Source organism: Phoca vitulina, unplaced genomic scaffold, assembly GCF_004348235.1.
Source record: "Phoca vitulina isolate PV1807 unplaced genomic scaffold, GSC_HSeal_1.0 scaffold48, whole genome shotgun sequence".
In the NCBI taxonomy this organism is placed as follows: Eukaryota; Metazoa; Chordata; class Mammalia; order Carnivora; family Phocidae; genus Phoca; species Phoca vitulina.
Genome location: NW_022589751.1, coordinates 9,082,979 through 9,100,680, shown reverse-complemented (window position 1 = coordinate 9,100,680; position 17,702 = coordinate 9,082,979). Strand labels below are relative to the sequence as shown.

At 52.5% G+C, this 17,702-nt stretch overlaps 1 protein-coding gene across 1 annotated transcript in view; it reads left to right on the top strand.

Moving 5' to 3' along the window:
* The window catches only part of TLL2 (tolloid like 2), a 126,106-nt gene extending 108,728 nt beyond the window's left edge, over window positions 1-17,378 (top strand). Inside the window, exons 14-21 of the mRNA XM_032432519.1 lie at window positions 4,473-4,598; window positions 5,287-5,447; window positions 6,082-6,262; window positions 7,624-7,749; window positions 9,724-9,851; window positions 12,794-13,007; window positions 14,356-14,606; window positions 16,298-17,378. Of these exons, the coding sequence (XP_032288410.1) occupies window positions 4,473-4,598; window positions 5,287-5,447; window positions 6,082-6,262; window positions 7,624-7,749; window positions 9,724-9,851; window positions 12,794-13,007; window positions 14,356-14,606; window positions 16,298-16,432 (1,322 nt within the window). The 3' untranslated portion in view covers window positions 16,433-17,378. The remainder of the gene's footprint in view (window positions 1-4,472; window positions 4,599-5,286; window positions 5,448-6,081; window positions 6,263-7,623; window positions 7,750-9,723; window positions 9,852-12,793; window positions 13,008-14,355; window positions 14,607-16,297) is intronic.
* Window positions 17,379-17,702: the final 324 nt, after the last annotated feature.

Here is a 17,702-nt window from a genome sequence, read left to right as displayed (position 1 = left end):
AGCTTGACCCTGAATCCTAAAAGAGGAAGCAGGACTGGTGGAAGCCTTGGGGGGCCTCTTAGAGGGAAGAAAAAGGACTCTACTGAGTGTGCCAGAACCCACGTGAGTGATCTCACTTTCTCTTCAGAACCACCCCGTGGTCTGCATTAGTATCACCCTCCTTTCGCAGTTGAGGAAATGGAAGTTCTGAGGGGGCAGAGCCGAACAGACCCAGGATCTGCAGGGCCCCCCAGTGCATTCTTCCCGCTACAGAGACGTGCAAGTCACCGGCAAGTCAAGCGAGGGGCGTTCAATTTTTCATTAGTGTTTGTGGTTTGATTCTGAAACTTGTCACCTTTCTGCCCTCTGGGTCCCATGGGGACATGGGGGAAAGGGCCTTGGATGTAGCGTCCGAGGTTTGGATTTTTGTCCTGCCTTCATCCCTCACAGGTGTCTGCTCTCAGGCAGGTCAGTTTTCCTTTCGGAGACTGGGTCATACCTGCTTTGTTCTCTACTGTGCTCCCAGCACCTGGCCCACACCGGGCTCAGTAAATACTCACGGGGCAGGGAATGACTAGATCAAAGAGCACATGAGGCTCAGGTTCCTCACCTGTGGGTTGGGCTTCCTGCTGCTTTCTCTGCCTCCTTTTTGGGGTCCCCAGGAGGAAGATTGAGGCGAGACCACAGTCTAGAGCAATGCTGTCCGACAGAAATAGGAAGCAAGTCACAAAGGTGAGCCATGTGATTTTAAACTGTCTAGCAGCCACCTTATCCCTCCCCCAAGAAAGAAACAGGTGGAATTATTTGAATATATCTTATTTAACCCAATATATCAATTTTATGACCATTTACCATCGCACGCAGCACTGCCATTTTAATATGTAATTGATATACACAACATTAATGGCGTATTTTATGGGTTTTTTTCATTCTAAGTCTTGGAAATCCAGTGTCTTTTTACACTCACAGCGCAGCTGAATTCAGACTAGCTACATTTCAAGGGTTTGACAGCCACACGGGCTGATGGTGACCACATTGGTCAGTGCAGGCCTTGGGACTGGACACGGCCAGTTTCCTCTGCCCAGCCTTTTTCCAGAAAAGCCATCAATAGGCTGTCCTGGGAACCCACAGAGCCCAGTGCGTGTGTCAGGACTTCTCCAGTGAAAGAAACTGGAAGATGAGCTGCAAAGTCCATGCAGAAGAGTTGGACCAAGAGAAAGAAACTCTTGCCTTGGTGCCAGTGGGCCGGAGGCTCTGCCCGGAGCCCAGATGGAGCACGGCACTGACCAAGGTGCCAGTTGGCCTCTGCATCCCTCTCCCGGTGCCGGATGGCCGTGTCTCTCACAGCCCACTGGCCTGGCAGCAGGCAGAGCTCATCGCCCCTTACTGCCGGAGGTGGCGGCATTTGAGGGTTGGCCATTTTGGTCGCACACTCCTCACATAAAGAATATGATTCCACCTTGCTCCCCACACTCCTCTGTCCCAGTGCCAAAGGACCACCATGGGGTGTTGATGAGGGGGACTGGCTTCCTGCAGGTGTTTCTTCAAAAGCTTACACATATGCCCTGCCTTCTCATTCCTTAACTCTCTGCAGACAATTGTTGGCATCCTACCTGAGCCATCTCATTATCTAAGCAGGGAATGGTTCCTTCTTTTACTAATACGGCTTGAAGAAGGCAAAGAAGACAGAGCTACCACTTTGCAAGGCTGAGCCCTACCTTTTCAGCTTTTTCTCCTACCCCTCACACTTTCCCAGATTTTTCTAGGAGGCTTGGCCTTGACCACTGTAGCCCAGAGCAAGTGTGAATCTGTGGGCTTGGAGCAGATGCTACTTCATCACAGTGTGGAGGTGATTCCAAGGACACCCAGGCTCCCACTGAGAGCAGGGCACATAGTACACTTCCATGTCATCCATCCAAGTTGGAGTAGGGTTGAAAATGTCCAAACATCCCACTGCTCTTGCTAGAGGGAGCTCAGATATAACTCTATAGCTTTCACCCACCTTCCTGGGCCAAACAAACATCCTCCCCTTCTAGTCCCTGGAGGAACTATATTCCCTTTGCTTTAGTCCCAAATCCAATCTACCATCCTCTCTCAACCCCACATGGTTAAGATGGTACCCGGAAACTTGTTCATCTGTGGTCTTCCCTTTCTTGCCTATGACAAACGTGTGTCCTTCCCATAGCCATATCATCTTCTAGCATCAGAGTCTCCCCCTTGCCCCCGACTTGATCCCGTGTTTATCTTGGTCTATTTTGATGGGCTTTTCCCATCATTCTTTTCTGCCCTCCCCCTGCACCCACCTGCCAGTTTCTTGACTCTGCTGTGCTGCCTTCCTGCCCATCTCTTCTTCCCCCACTGGCCCATCTCTGATGCAGTGTCCTTCCTTCTGTTTCTGCCTTGTCCCTCTCCCTTCGTCAGGCTGTACTACTCTGCTCTCACCTGATTCAGGTATGCCCAGGTAACCTTATCCTGTCACTGCCCTCATCATTGTGTCTCTCCACCCACTGGGATTTCGAAAGCAACCTCGCTATTGTCTGTAGTGAGATCTATTGTGTATTGGATGTCTATATGCTAGGGACTTCACACACATCATTTTCAGCCCCCACAACCCTAAAAGCAGGTACTACTTTCATTTTAAAGCAGGGGGAAGGCTCAGAGAGGTTAAATTACCCAATTTGTTGGGGGCAAGATCCAGTATGGATCCAACCAAGGTCTGTCTGGCTCACTCTAGAAGCCAGGACTCTCCATTTTTCCTTATTATTGATTCTCCCTCCTTCTATACTTTCTAGCAAATGCCAAAGAAAGTGCTTTTCCTATTGTAAAGCAATAAGTAATTGCAAGATTGTTACTATTTTAGCATACTTCATATTTCATTTATTTGAGGCCATGGACAACTTCAACCCCCTGCCGAGAGCATGTCTCCTACACTCAGTTCCCCTACTGGTCAATTTATTTAAGCTTTGGCTGAGTCCAACAACACGTCACTCTTACAATTACCTAAGTTTATTGCCCACTATGTGCAACGATGGGATATTCACATGCCGTTCTTTACCCAGTGAAGAGCGAGCAGGTAGACGAGTGTGTTGTGCACTGTAGACAAGGAAGGCTGGAAGGAAATGGGTCTGTTTGAGTGGGGAAGGGGCAGCACAGAGGGAGTCAGCCCGGTCAAAGGGTTTGCTTGTGCTGCAGGACCAGTGGAGGGACATTGCAAGGGGCCAGAATTTTGACAATTCACATTTCAAAGGATAAGAAATACTTTTGAAAAGCAGCGAGAATCCTATCTCTGGGTGGATTTCGAGCAGGGTCTGCAAAGCCATCCATAAGTAATGTTATTAAAAGGATCGCTGCGTGAGGGCAGGACTGGGGGTCTTTCTGGGTCTTTACCAACTCTAAGATGTTCTGATTTCTCCCATTTTGTGTGTAATGTGGGCTTTGAAGATTTTGTGGCCGACCCTGTGCTTGCTCTCTTCCTACCTTCCGTGGTGGTATGAACCAATGCCACCCCCACCCTTTCTTCCTCCCAGATTGGGCTTTTTTGGTTTTGTCTTGTTTTGGAAGATGCCTCAGGGTTTTGTTGTCCCTTCGCTCGGCCCTCTGGCTCCGTGAGGCCACAGCCTCTCCTCTCAGGGATAGATGCACCAGAGCTTGGCACCAGAAAATGATGAGTTTTTCCTTTTATTTCCGATCCTCTTCTTGGAGATGCCCACGGCCTGGGTTTTTCTTTCCTCCAGTGATGCACGGGCTGATATTTCCAGGCAGATTCTCCAATTACCCCCGTGTTCCTCCTCGGGACGGCTCTCCTGGCATCCTACCTGCTGCTATTAACTGCCCCAAACATATCACTAGACACTTGTCAGCACCGAATCCCATCCAAGTCCCCTGCTAACTCAGTCTCACTGTGGCCTCTTCCTGCAGTTTCTCGGGGGAGTGCTGACTAACCTAAGAGCTCAGTGTCTTCTGTAACCTTGAAGATCTCCCTGGGCACACCGCTTCGGATTATTTCTAACATACAAAATCACAAGTTCTGGTTCTATCTCTAGAAAATTCTTCTACGTCTTCATCTAGAAATGTGTCCCTTTGTTCTTACCCTTCACTTAATGTCCCTACGAAGTTCTATATTTGGGGAGAACCCCAATTCCATAGCATTAAAACTGATGACGTTTTTGGTGAGGGACCTCTGAGATTTTTAAAAAATCACACTGTATACCCTGACTGAACCCTTCAAAGAACAAAATCATCCAGGCCTGATCTCCTCCAGAGGAACCCTGCTTCTGCCTAACAAGTTACTCTTATGTTCTCAAGACCTCCCCTTTGGCTAGAGCTGCTCAAGGTTTCTGAGACATGGACGTGAGCCTCCCGGGGAGGGGTCACCAGGAGCCGTTCTTGTTCTTAGAGGACATTTGCCAGGCACCCTGGGATGGGGAATGAGATGGGGAGCAGACCAGACGACTTTGTGATGATTTAGCTGGGGTCCCCTTCCTCTCCAACAGAGGTGGATGAGTGTTCCTGGCCAGATCATGGCGGGTGTGAGCAGCGCTGTGTGAACACTCTGGGCAGCTACAAGTGCACATGTGATCCTGGCTACGAGCTGGCTGCCGATAAGAAGACGTGTGAAGGTTGGTGTTGGACCTGCCAAGCGAGAATGGGAAGGGATAAGGGGCCAGTCTTAGGAGAAATGGGGATGAGATGGGACCGTGGGCTGGCTGCGAGGTGACGTGATTTGTGATGGAGGGTGCCCCTGGCTCTTGGAAGGAAAAACAACTCCATCAAGTCACAAATGTGAGAGGGCTGCCCAGATTATAAGAACTCCACCCTAGACACAATTCACACGATTATTCAGATAAAAAAATGAAAGCAAAGAAAAACTATGAGCACTTTCGCGTGATGTAACTAATTGCTCATTTCATTCATTCCACTTCTACGGGGCTGGTGTTCCGTTTTCCTTGCCCACCCACATGATGCTGCTTGTTCATATAAGCCAGGTGAGGTGCATAGCTTACTGCAAACATTCCTAAGTCTCCTTTGGTCCAAGTCATGTGGAGTCCCCAACTCTGCCACTGAGTGACAGGTAAGCACAGATGCATTGTCATCGTTTTACAAAGCGGTAAAGGCTTGTCCTCAGCGTCATCCCTCTAAATCCTCAGTTGAAGCAGACTAAAAGAAAGGATGCTGGATTAATCAGTTCAGATTGTCAAACTTTTTTTTTTTTTATTAAAGAACAGCAGGGCTTATTGCTGCTTGGGGGAAATCGCAGTCACTTGGAACTAAAACCAAATGAATTTTGCTTCTGTTTCTCCCGTGCAGTGGCCTGTGGCGGTTTTATTACCAAGCTGAACGGGACCATCACCAGCCCTGGGTGGCCGAAGGAGTATCCTACAAACAAAAACTGCGTCTGGCAGGTGGTGGCCCCTGCTCAGTACCGGATCTCCCTTCAGTTTGAAGTGTTTGAATTGGAAGGCAATGATGTATGCTTCTGCGCTCTAACTGATTGTGTTGGGATGTGGCTCAGGGCTGCAAAGCAGCGAGGGGCTCAGCAGGTGGGGAGGTCGCTTCCTGCAGTCAGGGACTCTTTGCAGGGCAGAGTCTGGGGAGTGTTTGGTGTAGTGGTTTCAGCTGCGTACCCTCTGCAGACGTGATGTTTTGGTTCTCTTGTCACTGATAAATCCAAGAAGAATCAGGACCAGGGTGGAGGAGGCAGGTCTTGGGGGTGGGAGGTGGTCAAGACAAGTATGTCCCCTGGGGTAGGAGTCTGAGGGTTAGCGTCCTGGTGAGGGGAACTGAGGGGGTGAGATGCAGCTGGAGACGAGGACGGTGTGAATTGCCTGTCCCCTCCCTTGGGCAGTGGTCATGGGATGACCAAGTCAGCCAAGGCCCAGGTAGAGCGCCCCCCCGCCCCAAGCAGCATGCTAGCATGAGTGCCCCATGTCTGCACCTTGGGCCAGAGGGATCCCAGTAAGTGTTGAAAGGACCTTCCCACTGGACCTGGCTGAGCTGGTCTGGCCACCGGGCAGGGTGTGGTGTTCAGGAAGGGGGTCCTGCAGGGAGGCTAGGGTGGAGCCGTGGGAGTACCAGGGGGCTCCCCATGGTGCTCCCTTGCAGGTCTGCAAGTACGACTTCGTGGAGGTACGCAGTGGTCTGTCCCCCGACGCCAGGCTGCACGGCAAATTCTGCGGCTCAGAGATGCCCGAGGTCATCACCTCCCAGAGCAACAACATGCGTGTGGAGTTCAAGTCGGACAACACGGTCTCCAAACGCGGCTTCAGAGCCCACTTCTTCTCAGGTGCGTGCGGGTCTGGAGGCGAGGTCGCGGGTCGCCTCGGCTGTGCAGACTCGCAGGCTCTGGGGCACCTGCCCACCTCTCTCTGCCCACCGCCCCTCCCCTCGCAGTAAAACTTCCACCTGGGAGCGGGCGTGCCTGGATCTGGGATTTTTTATATTGCTGGTTATATTATTACAGGGCTGTCATAACACACTACCACAAAGTGCGTGGTGTGAAACAACAGAAATGTATTCTCTCGCGGTTGTGGAGGCCGGAAATCTGCAGTCAAGGTGTGGGCAGGGCTGTGCTCCTTCTGAAGGCTTTGGGAGGATCCTTCCTGGCTTCTAACTAGCTTGTGGTCCCCGTACTTAAGTGTTGGGTGGGCTTCATCTCTTTATTCTTTAAGGATTCTTCGTTGTCCTCATGAAACTAAAACACCAAGTGTTCGGTGACACTTCACCATAGGGTTTGGCGAGGGCAGGGAGACACCACTGACCCCCGGAGTTATCCCGGTGTCGGGGGCCGGGGAGGGAGGCCGGTCCTCGGTTATCACAGGAAGACGCTGGCTTGAGCTACAAGAACCACAGTGACAACAGCTAGGACTTGAGTTCGGACATCGTAACAAATACAAGCTAACACTCTCAGCTAGACGCTGTTCCAAGTACTTTCCCTGTACTAACTCATTTCCTCCTCCCAACAACCCTATGACGTGAGGACACATACTGGCTCCATTTTACAGGTGAGGCTACTGAGGCACAGAAGTCAAGGACTGCCCAAGGACACAACAGCTGGGAGTGGTAGAGCAGGACCGGCGCTCGGCAGTCTGGCCCGGGGCCCGAAGGCCTACCTACTCCACAGGCCGGAAGTGGCGTGGGGTCCGGGAGGAGGAGCCGAGGCTTCCGGGTCACACAGGCTGCTCGCTCACTGAGTGGCCCTGGGGCATGTTAGTGTCCTCAGCCTTAGTTTCCTTACCTGTAAAAGGGGGGCATAGGCACCTGGCTCCTCAGGTTGCATGCTGTATAAAAAGTGCTTCGGGAATTGCCCATCACATAAATATTCAATACACGGCAGTTACTTTTATTATTGTTACCATGACTATTCTTAATATCAGCCTACCCTTTAAGGAGCTCCTTGTTTTGGCGGGCAGCAGGGTTAAAGGACATAAATGCTCATTCAAGTGCTGTAGGAGCGTGGGGAATTCAGTATAGACCAGGACCAGGTACGATCCAACAGATGCTGCCCCCACCCACCCCAGGAAGGGGACTCCCCAGGGCAGGGCAATCTGGGAGCCTCCCTGGCAGAGGCTACTTCTGAGTGGAGTTCTGAGGTCTGAGGGGAGTCCCAAGGTGGCGTTTCCCCTGAGAGCCTGTCGATCTCCGCAGACAAGGACGAGTGTGCCAAGGACAACGGCGGGTGCCAGCACGAGTGTGTCAACACGTCTGGGAGCTACCTGTGCCGGTGCAGAAACGGGTACCGGCTCCACGAGAACGGGCACGACTGCAAGGAAGGTGAGGCTGCACTGGGAGGCCAGGCTGGCCGTGGCTGCCGGAGAGTGCACGTGTGTGAGAGCGTGAGCAAGGGGCCCTCCTCGTCTGCCTTCCCGCCTGCCGCAGGGCGGTGTTCCCCAGGGCAGCACCCTCCTTCAGGAGGATTCGGGGCCCTCAGGTACCCTCATGGGGTTACTATTGCAAAACGGGTACGCCCCCAGGCTCCTGAATCAGGCTACCACCTAGGTTTAAATCCTGACTCTGCTACTTAACCGGCTGTGTGACCTTGGGCAGGTTACTTAACCTCTCTGAGCTTCCGTTTCTTCTATTTAAAAGGGACTAAACAGACCCTCTTCTTAAAGGTGTATGAGGAGTGAATGAAAGCGTGCCTAGAAAGTATTTCAGACAATCTGGCATCTATTAAGCACTTGACATGTCAATAAATATCAACCATCTATGTCATAATATTTTTTATCATATGCAGGTCTAATAGTAGAATAGAATTCAAAAAAGATTGCTCCCTGCTTCATTTACTACTGGAAGTTCAAGGCCAGATGCCTTTGAATGTCCAGGCATTCTGGAAAGAGCCTCCCTCCCCCTGCCCTGTGAAGGGTGTTTGAACATCTCTGATAAGCACACAGGCCTCTAGGCCTTGGCCCCAGCACAGGGCCCTGCAGAGGTGGTCAGAGGGAGGGAAGGGATGAAGACTTCACGCCTCCTCTCTGGGAGAAGCATTTCAAAGGTAGGAGATTTGACGGGGATGCACAGAGTCTGACCAGGCCTACCGGGGTGTTACAGAATGAGCTAAGACAGCTTCAGAAGCAGGGTGCGGCCACCCTCCAAGCCCAGCCCTGTGACAAGGACATGGGCGGTCGTGGGTTGGTTGGGAAGCAGGTTGGAAGAACTTGGAAGGACGCATCATTCTGGAACTTAAAAGTCTTTGTCACACTCCTGTGAGGTGGGCGTGGGCCAGAACAAGACTTGCCTCCCGTGGCGTGGGGGAGGCCCGGAGGGATTTAACCCCACTAAGGTCCCACCAGCCGAACAGTGGCTGCCTTCCTATGGGCTCCTCCAAGGGGTGGCAGCCAATGTCCCAGACGCTGAGCCCCTGCCCCTGTTGACATTTGTCCCCTGTGGGGCTGCAGAGTGGGGGCAGCGTTGAGCAGGAACCTCCCTTCAGCTGCTGCCTACCCCCTCCCACTTCCCCTGACCCGCCCTCAACTGCCCCCTCTGGCATCTTGTCCTGCAGCCACAGGGCAGCGTTGGCAATGGGGGTGGGGGTGGGGGTGCACATCCTCAGTTCCCTCTGTTTCCTAATCATTTACACCAAAGGCAGGCCTGGGTTCAAGTCCCCGCCCCGCCCCTTACCAGCGAGTCACTCACCCTCTCTAAAGTTATTTTCTTATTTGCAAAGTGAGAAGGATGAGATGAGGGAATGCATTCAAAATGCTTAGCGTCGTGCCCAGCACCCCTTCTAGCTGTTGACCAAAACACTGCACCCTGAGAAGTCGTGGGACCCCCTTTGCTAACAGCACCATATAGCCAAGGCAACATCCATAGCCGCCAAATGAAACTGCTTTGAAAATTGAAAGGAAATATACATGGAAGGCGGAGTGAAGACCTTCGTGGGCACTTGCTAAGACTTGTACATGTATTATCTCATTTAGTCCACATATCCCCCGACGAAGTCGGCACCCCTTTTACAAATAAGGACACCAAGGCTTGGGTAAGTGCCCAAGTCCCACGGCCTGCAGGCGGTGTGACCCACGTCCATGTGACCCCAGTGCCTGTGGTCTCAACTGCCACTAGGAAAGCAGCAAAACCAAATAAACTCTCTGGCCAGAGGACACTTGACTCAGGCTGAGCCCTGCCCCCACATTTGATCATGACCCCATGACAAATAAGAATGAGAGACGGATCCTCCCCCAGAGGGCCTCCGGTGCTGCCCACAAATGAACCGCTTCTCTCTGCATGTGTCTCCCCACCCCCCTCCAGCTGGCTGTGCGCACAAGATCAGCAGTGCAGAGGGGACCCTGGCGAGCCCCAACTGGCCCGACAAGTACCCCAGTCGGAGGGAGTGTACCTGGAACATCTCTTCCACCGCGGGCCACCGGGTGAAACTCGTGAGTCATTTTCATAGTTGACGGACAACACGGACTTTGGTTTCAGACAGACAGGGGGTTGCGTCTCTGCTCTGCCCCTTCCCAGCTCTGAAATTTGAGAAGGTTATTCAACACTTCCAGAACTCGGTTTCATTATCTGGAAAATGGGGATGTTAATGAAGCCTCCCTTGTGGGGCAGCTGCGCACAATTCAGAGGTGGTGGTAAGAAAAGCTCTCTAAATAGCACCTGTTCGCAGCAGTACCTGTCTGCACAGATCGGGAGAGCTGACATTCAGTTGTTTCCAGCTGTAATTTTTGACAAAGCGATACATTCCCAAGGTTAAAAAAAAGGAACCAGTACAGATTGTTGGAAAGTGGAAATCAAAACCTTCTAGATCCCCCATGCCCACTTCAGAAATGACATCTCTGAACTTTTTTTGTAAATTCTACCAGAAATTTCCTATGCACATACAATAACGTATGGATATGCATGGGAAAAATATAGATCGTTTTTCTTGCCCAGACTTCTCGAATGGATTATCATTCAGATTCCTCCATAACTTACATTTAAAAAAATTAACAATAAGACGTTAAGTTATGCTAATTCTCTCTTGAATTAAAAAATTAAAGTCTCTCATGCATATGGTTGTAGGAGTGCGCACCGTGCTCGGTTATTTCAGAGGAGAACTGAGTCTCTGGTACAAGTCTCATTTCTCAGCCCCCAGAGACTCCCAGCTCCTGGAGTGTAAAACAAACCCTCTTGTCGGCTGGAGAAGGTATACTCCAGACAGAAGGTTTTTAAATGGGTCCTTCTGACTCTGGAGATTTGTAAGCTCTCCAGAAGGCATAGGGATGGTCCTCTGAAGTATGGGCCAAAAATGCAAGGAGAATGGAAGAGAATAAAGGAGAACGTGATGATAAGCGGACGATAGCGGGCGACTTGCAAGGGTGTTTACTGGCCGGTGAGAGCGGTGAGGAGGACAGGTGGGTGAACGGACGCCCACAACAGAGCGCGGGTGCTGGGGTCTGTCTGTGCCAGGCCCGGGGCAGCGAGGGGTGGCGAAGGCAGAGCCCATGACCATAGGGTGCTCACAGCGGGCCCCTCATAGGTACGGCTGCCCATGTGGGAAGTGCTTTCGGCGGCTTTCCTGGGTGTCAGAACAGCCTTGAATCTGGGTGAGGGTGAACTAAAGTGCCTTAGGGTAATGCTTCCCCCCCCCCCAACGCTGCCCTCTGCTGGAGAAGGTTCTCAATGGCAACATACATCTCCGGCGTCGGCGGGGGAATGGCGCCCCCTGGGGGCGGGAACGCGCAGCCTGCACAACTGGAAGCCGCGCTTCTGTCCAAGCGCCACAAGACTTTCGTAGTTGCCGAACGTCTTCCCCTTCTTTACAGTGCTAAGGAACTAAAGCAACTGATCACTGGGGCCAGAGACCAGATCTCAGCTTTATAGACGTTCATACGTGTATGTGCTAGTTTTTAAAAAAACTTCCTTGGGAAGTGTATGGTGGATATCCTGATCATGCTCTTTTTTGCCACCAGAAAATGTGAGTTGAATACTTCCCAAGAAGCCGGTGTTTCACTGTATGGGGACAGCAACAGGGTGTCCCATGTGTGTCCCTCCCATTGCATCACCCACCCTGATGCTGCTGGTCTCCCCTCCGGCTCCTGCCCACTGTGTCTATACCACCCCCAAACCCAGCTCCCTTTCTATAAGGTGTGAAGCGCTTTGCCTGTTTCTACTGTTTGTCATTCCTGTGAAAGCCCGCACTGCTGATGATCCCTCTCCACCTCCATCTCTGTCCTGTCTCTCCAGCTACTCTCATGAATTCAGACTCCCCCTCGTCCCCCACTAATGGCCTCTCTTCCTGCTCCGTCATTTGGTCCAAGCCTTCATTTAACACTGTCCCCTCTCACCTTTCCCATCTCCCTGGCAGCTGTGGGCAGGCCATCGGTCACTCAGCTGCCCAGTCAGTCCCTAAGAAGCTCTACATTTGGGGTTTTGAAGCTTCATGCATGGCCTGGAATGGAGGAGCTCCCCTGGCCAGCTTTGGGGGACAGTCTTCAGGGGGCAGGGAGGAGGGGGACAGTATAGCCTGGTGATGGTTAAGAGTGTGGGCTGGAGTCAGGCTGGCTGGGGACTAAGTCCAGGTCCAGCCTCCTCTAGCTTGGAGGAGTAAGCTTGGGCAAGACATTTCTCTAAGACTCAGTTTTCCCCTTCTGCACATTGGGTCTAATACTAGCTTTTCCCTCACATCATCAGAATTAAGTGAGAAAATGTTCATGAACATTTGGCACAGGATTCTGTGCAGGAAAAAAAGCTCTCCTCAAATGTCAGCCACTGTGAGGATGCAGATGAAGAACAGTGTGCACTTCCTACAGCCTCATCCTGTCATTTGCACTGAAGGATCGCACAGCACAGAGGTTGAGGGCAGGGGCTCTGCAGCCAGACCTCCTGGTCATGGCCCAGCCCTACCAGTGGGTGACCTTGGGCAAGTCACCTGACTGCTCTGCGCCTCAGTTTCCTCATCCGTAAAGGGTGACCTTGGGCAAGTCACCTGACTGCTCTGCGCCTCAGTTTCCTCATCCCATCCAAGGGATGGTAGCAGTAGACACAGCACAGGGGCGTGAGGATTATATGAGGTTATATTTGTAAAGCACTCAAAACAGCTCCTGACCCAGCTCGAGTCCTTGGTCTTTGCTGTCATCATTAAGTGAGAAGGAGCCTTGTGGTGGGATGGAAGGAGCAGGGATGACCACAAGCATCTCAGCTGTAGGAACCCGGCCATCTCACCTGCAAAGTGCTCATAGCAGCAGTCGTTCCTGTGACTACCTCGTAGGGTTGTCCGGGGACCACGAGAGAACGTCCCGTGCGCCCCATCCTCTCCCAGCCCCCGGGGAGGCGGCCCCACCCCCGGCTGAGCACCAGGGCCCTGCTTCCCTTTCTGCTCTTCTATCCCCAGACATTTAACGAGTTTGAGATCGAGCAGCACCAAGAATGTGCCTACGACCACCTGGAGCTGTACGATGGGCCCGACAGCCTGGCCCCCATCCTTGGCCGTTTCTGTGGCAGCAAGAAACCGGACCCCGTGGTGGCTTCAGGCAGCAGCCTCTTCCTCAGGTTTTATTCAGATGCCTCTGTGCAGAGGAAAGGTTTCCAGGCGGTGCACAGCACAGGTAGGGGGGCCGGGGGCCCCGCAGCCCGCTGAGGCCCATAGGGGCTGGACACAGATGGTGATGGAAGCAGGAACAACTGCCGACACGGGGGTGGGGGGTGCGTCATCAGCCGTCCCTTTAACCATGAAACGTGGGCAGCCGTAGGGGGAAGGGTTGTTTTCTTTGAATGTCCTTAATTGATAACATTTAAAGTGGGCCACCCTTTGTTGGTGCCACACTTCTTTCCGACCCACCCTCCCTTCCTCCCTTCCTCCCATCCTCTTTCCAAAACTTATTTGTAATCTTGCTGGTCCGTGAAATCCCAAAATCTGGGAGCTGAGGGGTGGAGAACAGCCCCTGTCACGCTCTAAGGGCCAGTTCTGGAAAACGGAAAATGTTTCTATTACCCATTATTTTTCCTCCACTTAACATGTCACATCTCAGGGACTTGACATTTCCCAAAGACAGCTCAGCCCTGGAGGAAATTCTCAGCAAGAGCACGTGGGGTTAAGAGCTGGGAGTCAGGAAGGACCGGGGGCCGGCTGGGCCTAACAGTGTCACTGGACCTCGGGGAGCTCGGCGTCTTGGGGGCGTGGAGCACATTGAGGACAGGCAGTGGAGGAAACTGCCTTCAGAATTTCTGGCACTTTCTAATCTCTCTAATGAGATCACTCTCATGTATCCATTTATATTATGTGGCCTCTAGTGGCCTAGACAAGATAGGGTGGGACCCAGACAACCAGAGTTAGGGTCCTAGTCACAAACTCAGAAGCCAGCTCTACAGAATACAAGCCCAAAGTATGAGGCTCAGCTCACTTGTGACACCCCCAGGAGCCTCAAAGTCAGACTATACTCAGCACTGTCAGATGCAGGAGCAAGTCGTCTGTAACCTGAGGGTTCTGGGTTTGAGTTTACCAGGGGTTCTGATGTGCTTTTGGTGCCCTCTGTTGGCAACAGTTACAAATCACAGTAAGTAGCTGGGGCCCGGGAGCCCTTCTCTGGTGCTTCTAGCACTTCCAGGGAATTAGGTGGTAGAGATCCAGCCAGCCAGCTTTTTTCAGTAGCTTGCTCAGGAATTCCCCAGAGGCCTTCTGTGACCCAATCCAGGAACATAGGACCTTCCTGGGAAGGGCCAATTTGGACCCCCCAGTAAGCCCTGAAACTAGGACCTATCGGCCTCTGTTTACGCGTCTGTAAAATGGGATGAGGAAACCTGCCAGACTTTCCTACAGGGCACACGCGAGGCCTCGTAGAGAAAGCTGGCCGGCATTGGGGCGTGAAGGGAGAAGGCCGGGGCTGGGAAGCGGGCGGGGGTGGCCCACGCGACTCTGTGCCGAGCGGACGGGGCGGCTCTCTCCCTCTGCTCCAGAGTGCGGGGGCAGGCTGAAGGCTGAAGTGCAGACCAAAGAGCTGTATTCCCACGCCCAGTTTGGGGACAACAACTACCCGAGCCAGGCCCGCTGCGACTGGGTGATCGTGGCGGAGGACGGCTACGGGGTCGAGCTGATCTTCCGGACCTTTGAGGTGGAGGAGGAGGCCGACTGTGGCTATGACTACATGGAGGCCTACGACGGCTACGACAGCACGGCCCCCAGGCTCGGCCGCTTCTGTGGCTCTGGCGTGAGTGCGCGGGCTGCCAGCAGGGGCGAGGCGCGAGGACTCAGAGCGGGAGACACCGGGTGCCGGCGCAGGAGGGGCTGCTGCTGGAGCGAACTGGGGAAGGGGAGAGGGGTCCAGAGAGGGATCCAGAGAGGAGGCGGGGAATAGCCCGGGAGCCCATCAGGAGCGCCCCCTACTGCTGCAGGCTGTGTAAGAGCCGGCTTTCCTCGAGGATTTTCCTCCCGTGTTTGCGAAGGGCTCCCTACCCTCCCCCCACCTCCATTTTTACTTGGCCTTGAGGCTTTAAAACTTGTTTTAAATCATGCTTTTGTATATCCCATATGTTCACCGTTCTCTCCCCGGGCGACTCCAAATGCCCGCGGGAATGACGAGTCTCACTGGAAACACAGACTCATGCTCCGGGTCCTCATCATTTTCCTCACTGTCCCCTCTCTCCTCAGCCACCTCCCCCGGACAGGGCAGGCCTGGTTGGTCCCTTTTCCCCAGCACCTGACCTAGAAGCTGGCACCCGCGGCTGGTACAGGGTCCTGGTCACGCTCCCCCTGCGCCCCTGTCCGCTCCTTGTCTCTGCCTCCGGGGCTGACAGGGCAAAGCTTCTTTGCTGTCGGCTGAATTTACATCAGCTCATTTTGGAGTCAAAAGTGCTTCTCGCGCTGATCAGAACCTCAAAATGGCATCTATACCGGTCTCTGAATAATTTCCCATCATCTTCCTTCACCCTCCCCAAAAGAAAGGATGACAAAGTGTGACCTGACCAATGCCATGCCTTTGATAAAGTCTTTCAGACTGTGGGGCCCATGTGCAGAGGAAAACCTTGGAGAGTCCCGAGCAGTGAGTTGTGTGGGAAGCCCAGCTGGGTCCCACTGCGCCCTGGCAGACAGCAGCCTCGGAGCCTGGCCCCCCTTCACTGAGCCCTTGGGGAAACCTCCGTGACAAATGTAGAGGCGCCGTGCCACGTTTCGCTCTTGGACAGGACATAGGCCGCGAGCGTGGGCTTCGGTGTTTGGTCCACTGGGAGATCTATCCCAATGGTGACTTCAAGGTCAGAAAGACCTGAGCTGGGGTCCTGCCTAGCTGTGTGAACTTGAGTTTCAGTTTCCTTAAGTGTAAAATGGAGATAGCACTCCCCTTGTCAGGTTTATATGAGGTAAGATCTGAAAGCGCTCAGAGCAGCCCCCGGCCCGTCTGTGCCCTTCATAACCCATAGATTCCATGTGAGCTGTGCATCTAGGACTGTCTTTGAAAACACAGGGCCTGGGGGGCTCTTCTCTGGAGCAGAACTGGCAATGTTTTCCTTTGAGAAAGAGCTCTGTCAATGCCCTTCCGTGTCCCTGATGCCCGGGATGCCCCATGGCAGCGCCGGCCTGCCTGTGTTCTCATGTAACCTCTGTCTCATCCTCTGTATTTAAAACTCCAGCCACATCGGGGCGCCTGGGTGGCTCAGTCGTTAAGCGTGTGCCTTCGGCTCAGGTCATGATCCCAGCGTCCTGGGATCGAGCCCCGCATCAGGCTCCCTGCTCCGCAGGAAGCCTGCTTCTCTCTCTCGTGCTCCCCCTGCTTGTGTTTCCTCTCTCGCTGTGTCTCTCCCTGTCAAATAAATAAATAAAATCTTAAAAAAAAAAAAAAAAAACAACTCCAGCCACAGCCAACTGACCTGACATCCCCCTGGTTTTCTTTTGCCCTTCCCTCAGCCATTGGAAGAGATCTACTCTGCAGGAGATTCTCTGATGATTCACTTCCACACGGACGACACCATCAACAGGAAAGGCTTTCACGCCCGATACACCAGCACCAAGTTCCAGGATGCCCTGCACATGAAGAAGTAACATCAATGTTCGTGAAAGACAGGAACTAAGAATGTGTTTTATAACAACAGCACCTTGTGAATCTGCCCTAAACCAGTGTAAAGTTTTTTTTTCCTCAAACAAAAACTCAAAATCTAGTCTTGGAGGTATGGATCTGGTGAAGTTCAGCCAAGAAGGTGGAAAGATGCTTCTTTGATTCTGGCCACAGTGTTATCAGTCATGGACTTTGAGAGAAGATTAAGGTTTTGAAGTCACTCACCGCTCAAGCTATGCCTGGTCATACTCATTCTCCTTGTCCCTTGCTCCTCCAGGACAAGAGGCCAGCCCTTGGGTTGGTCACTCCTCTATTTCTGGATGTGCTGTGGTAGGTGCCAGACAATGTGACTGTGTCCCAGAGACTCAGGCTGTCTTCTGTCCACATTGAGCAGTGAGGATAAAAGCTTGGCCATGGCTGATTTGTTACTCACAGCGCTGGCTGGAGACTTTTGCTTTCTGTCTGCCAGGGACAGGTCAGCCAGGAAACCTGAGAATACGGATGTCAGGCCTGAAAAAGAACTCGCAGGAAGCAGTGCACAGAGGGAGCTGGAGTATGAGCATCCTTGTCACCATGCTAGTAGACATCAAGCCTCCCCTCTGGGTCACTGGCTCTCCTGTCAAGCCTCCCCTCTGGGTCATTGGCTCTCCTTGCCACTTCGGGTTTCCCCCATGCCTACTTGCATTAGGAGGTTAAGGCATCCACTGTGAATTCCATCAACACATCTGCTGTTGAGAGTCCCAGTGTGCCGAGAAGAAAACATCCTGCCTCCTCCTGATACTCCTTTCCTGGCTGACTTCAGAAGACCCCACCTGTGCTTGGGATTCCCTGGGCTTAGAAGACCATTTCCTCCTCCAGCTTTGGAGGCACTTGCTGTGGTTGACCTTGACTTCTTGACAACTGATTCAAACTGCATTTGCAAGACGTGCAAAGACAGCCCATGAGGGACCAGTTGAAAACTGGTTAATTATAAGTCATGTAATCATCTGTGGGAGGAGTCAACCTGTGACTAACTTCCTGTCACCGGTCAGGTTAAAGAGTGCATTGGTAACTTCGCTCAGGCTAACTGGTATTCAGTCACCAACTTGCAATCAGAATTTACCACACTTGGCACTTGTTCTAGAGAAGTGTAGAGGATGTTGTTTACATAATTTTAGAACCTCCACGTGTACCTTAAACAGTGAGGTAGTTTTGAATGGCATTTCATTAAGGCATCTATGGGCATTATGAGCTAAAAGCTGTGGTATGTTAGCTTTA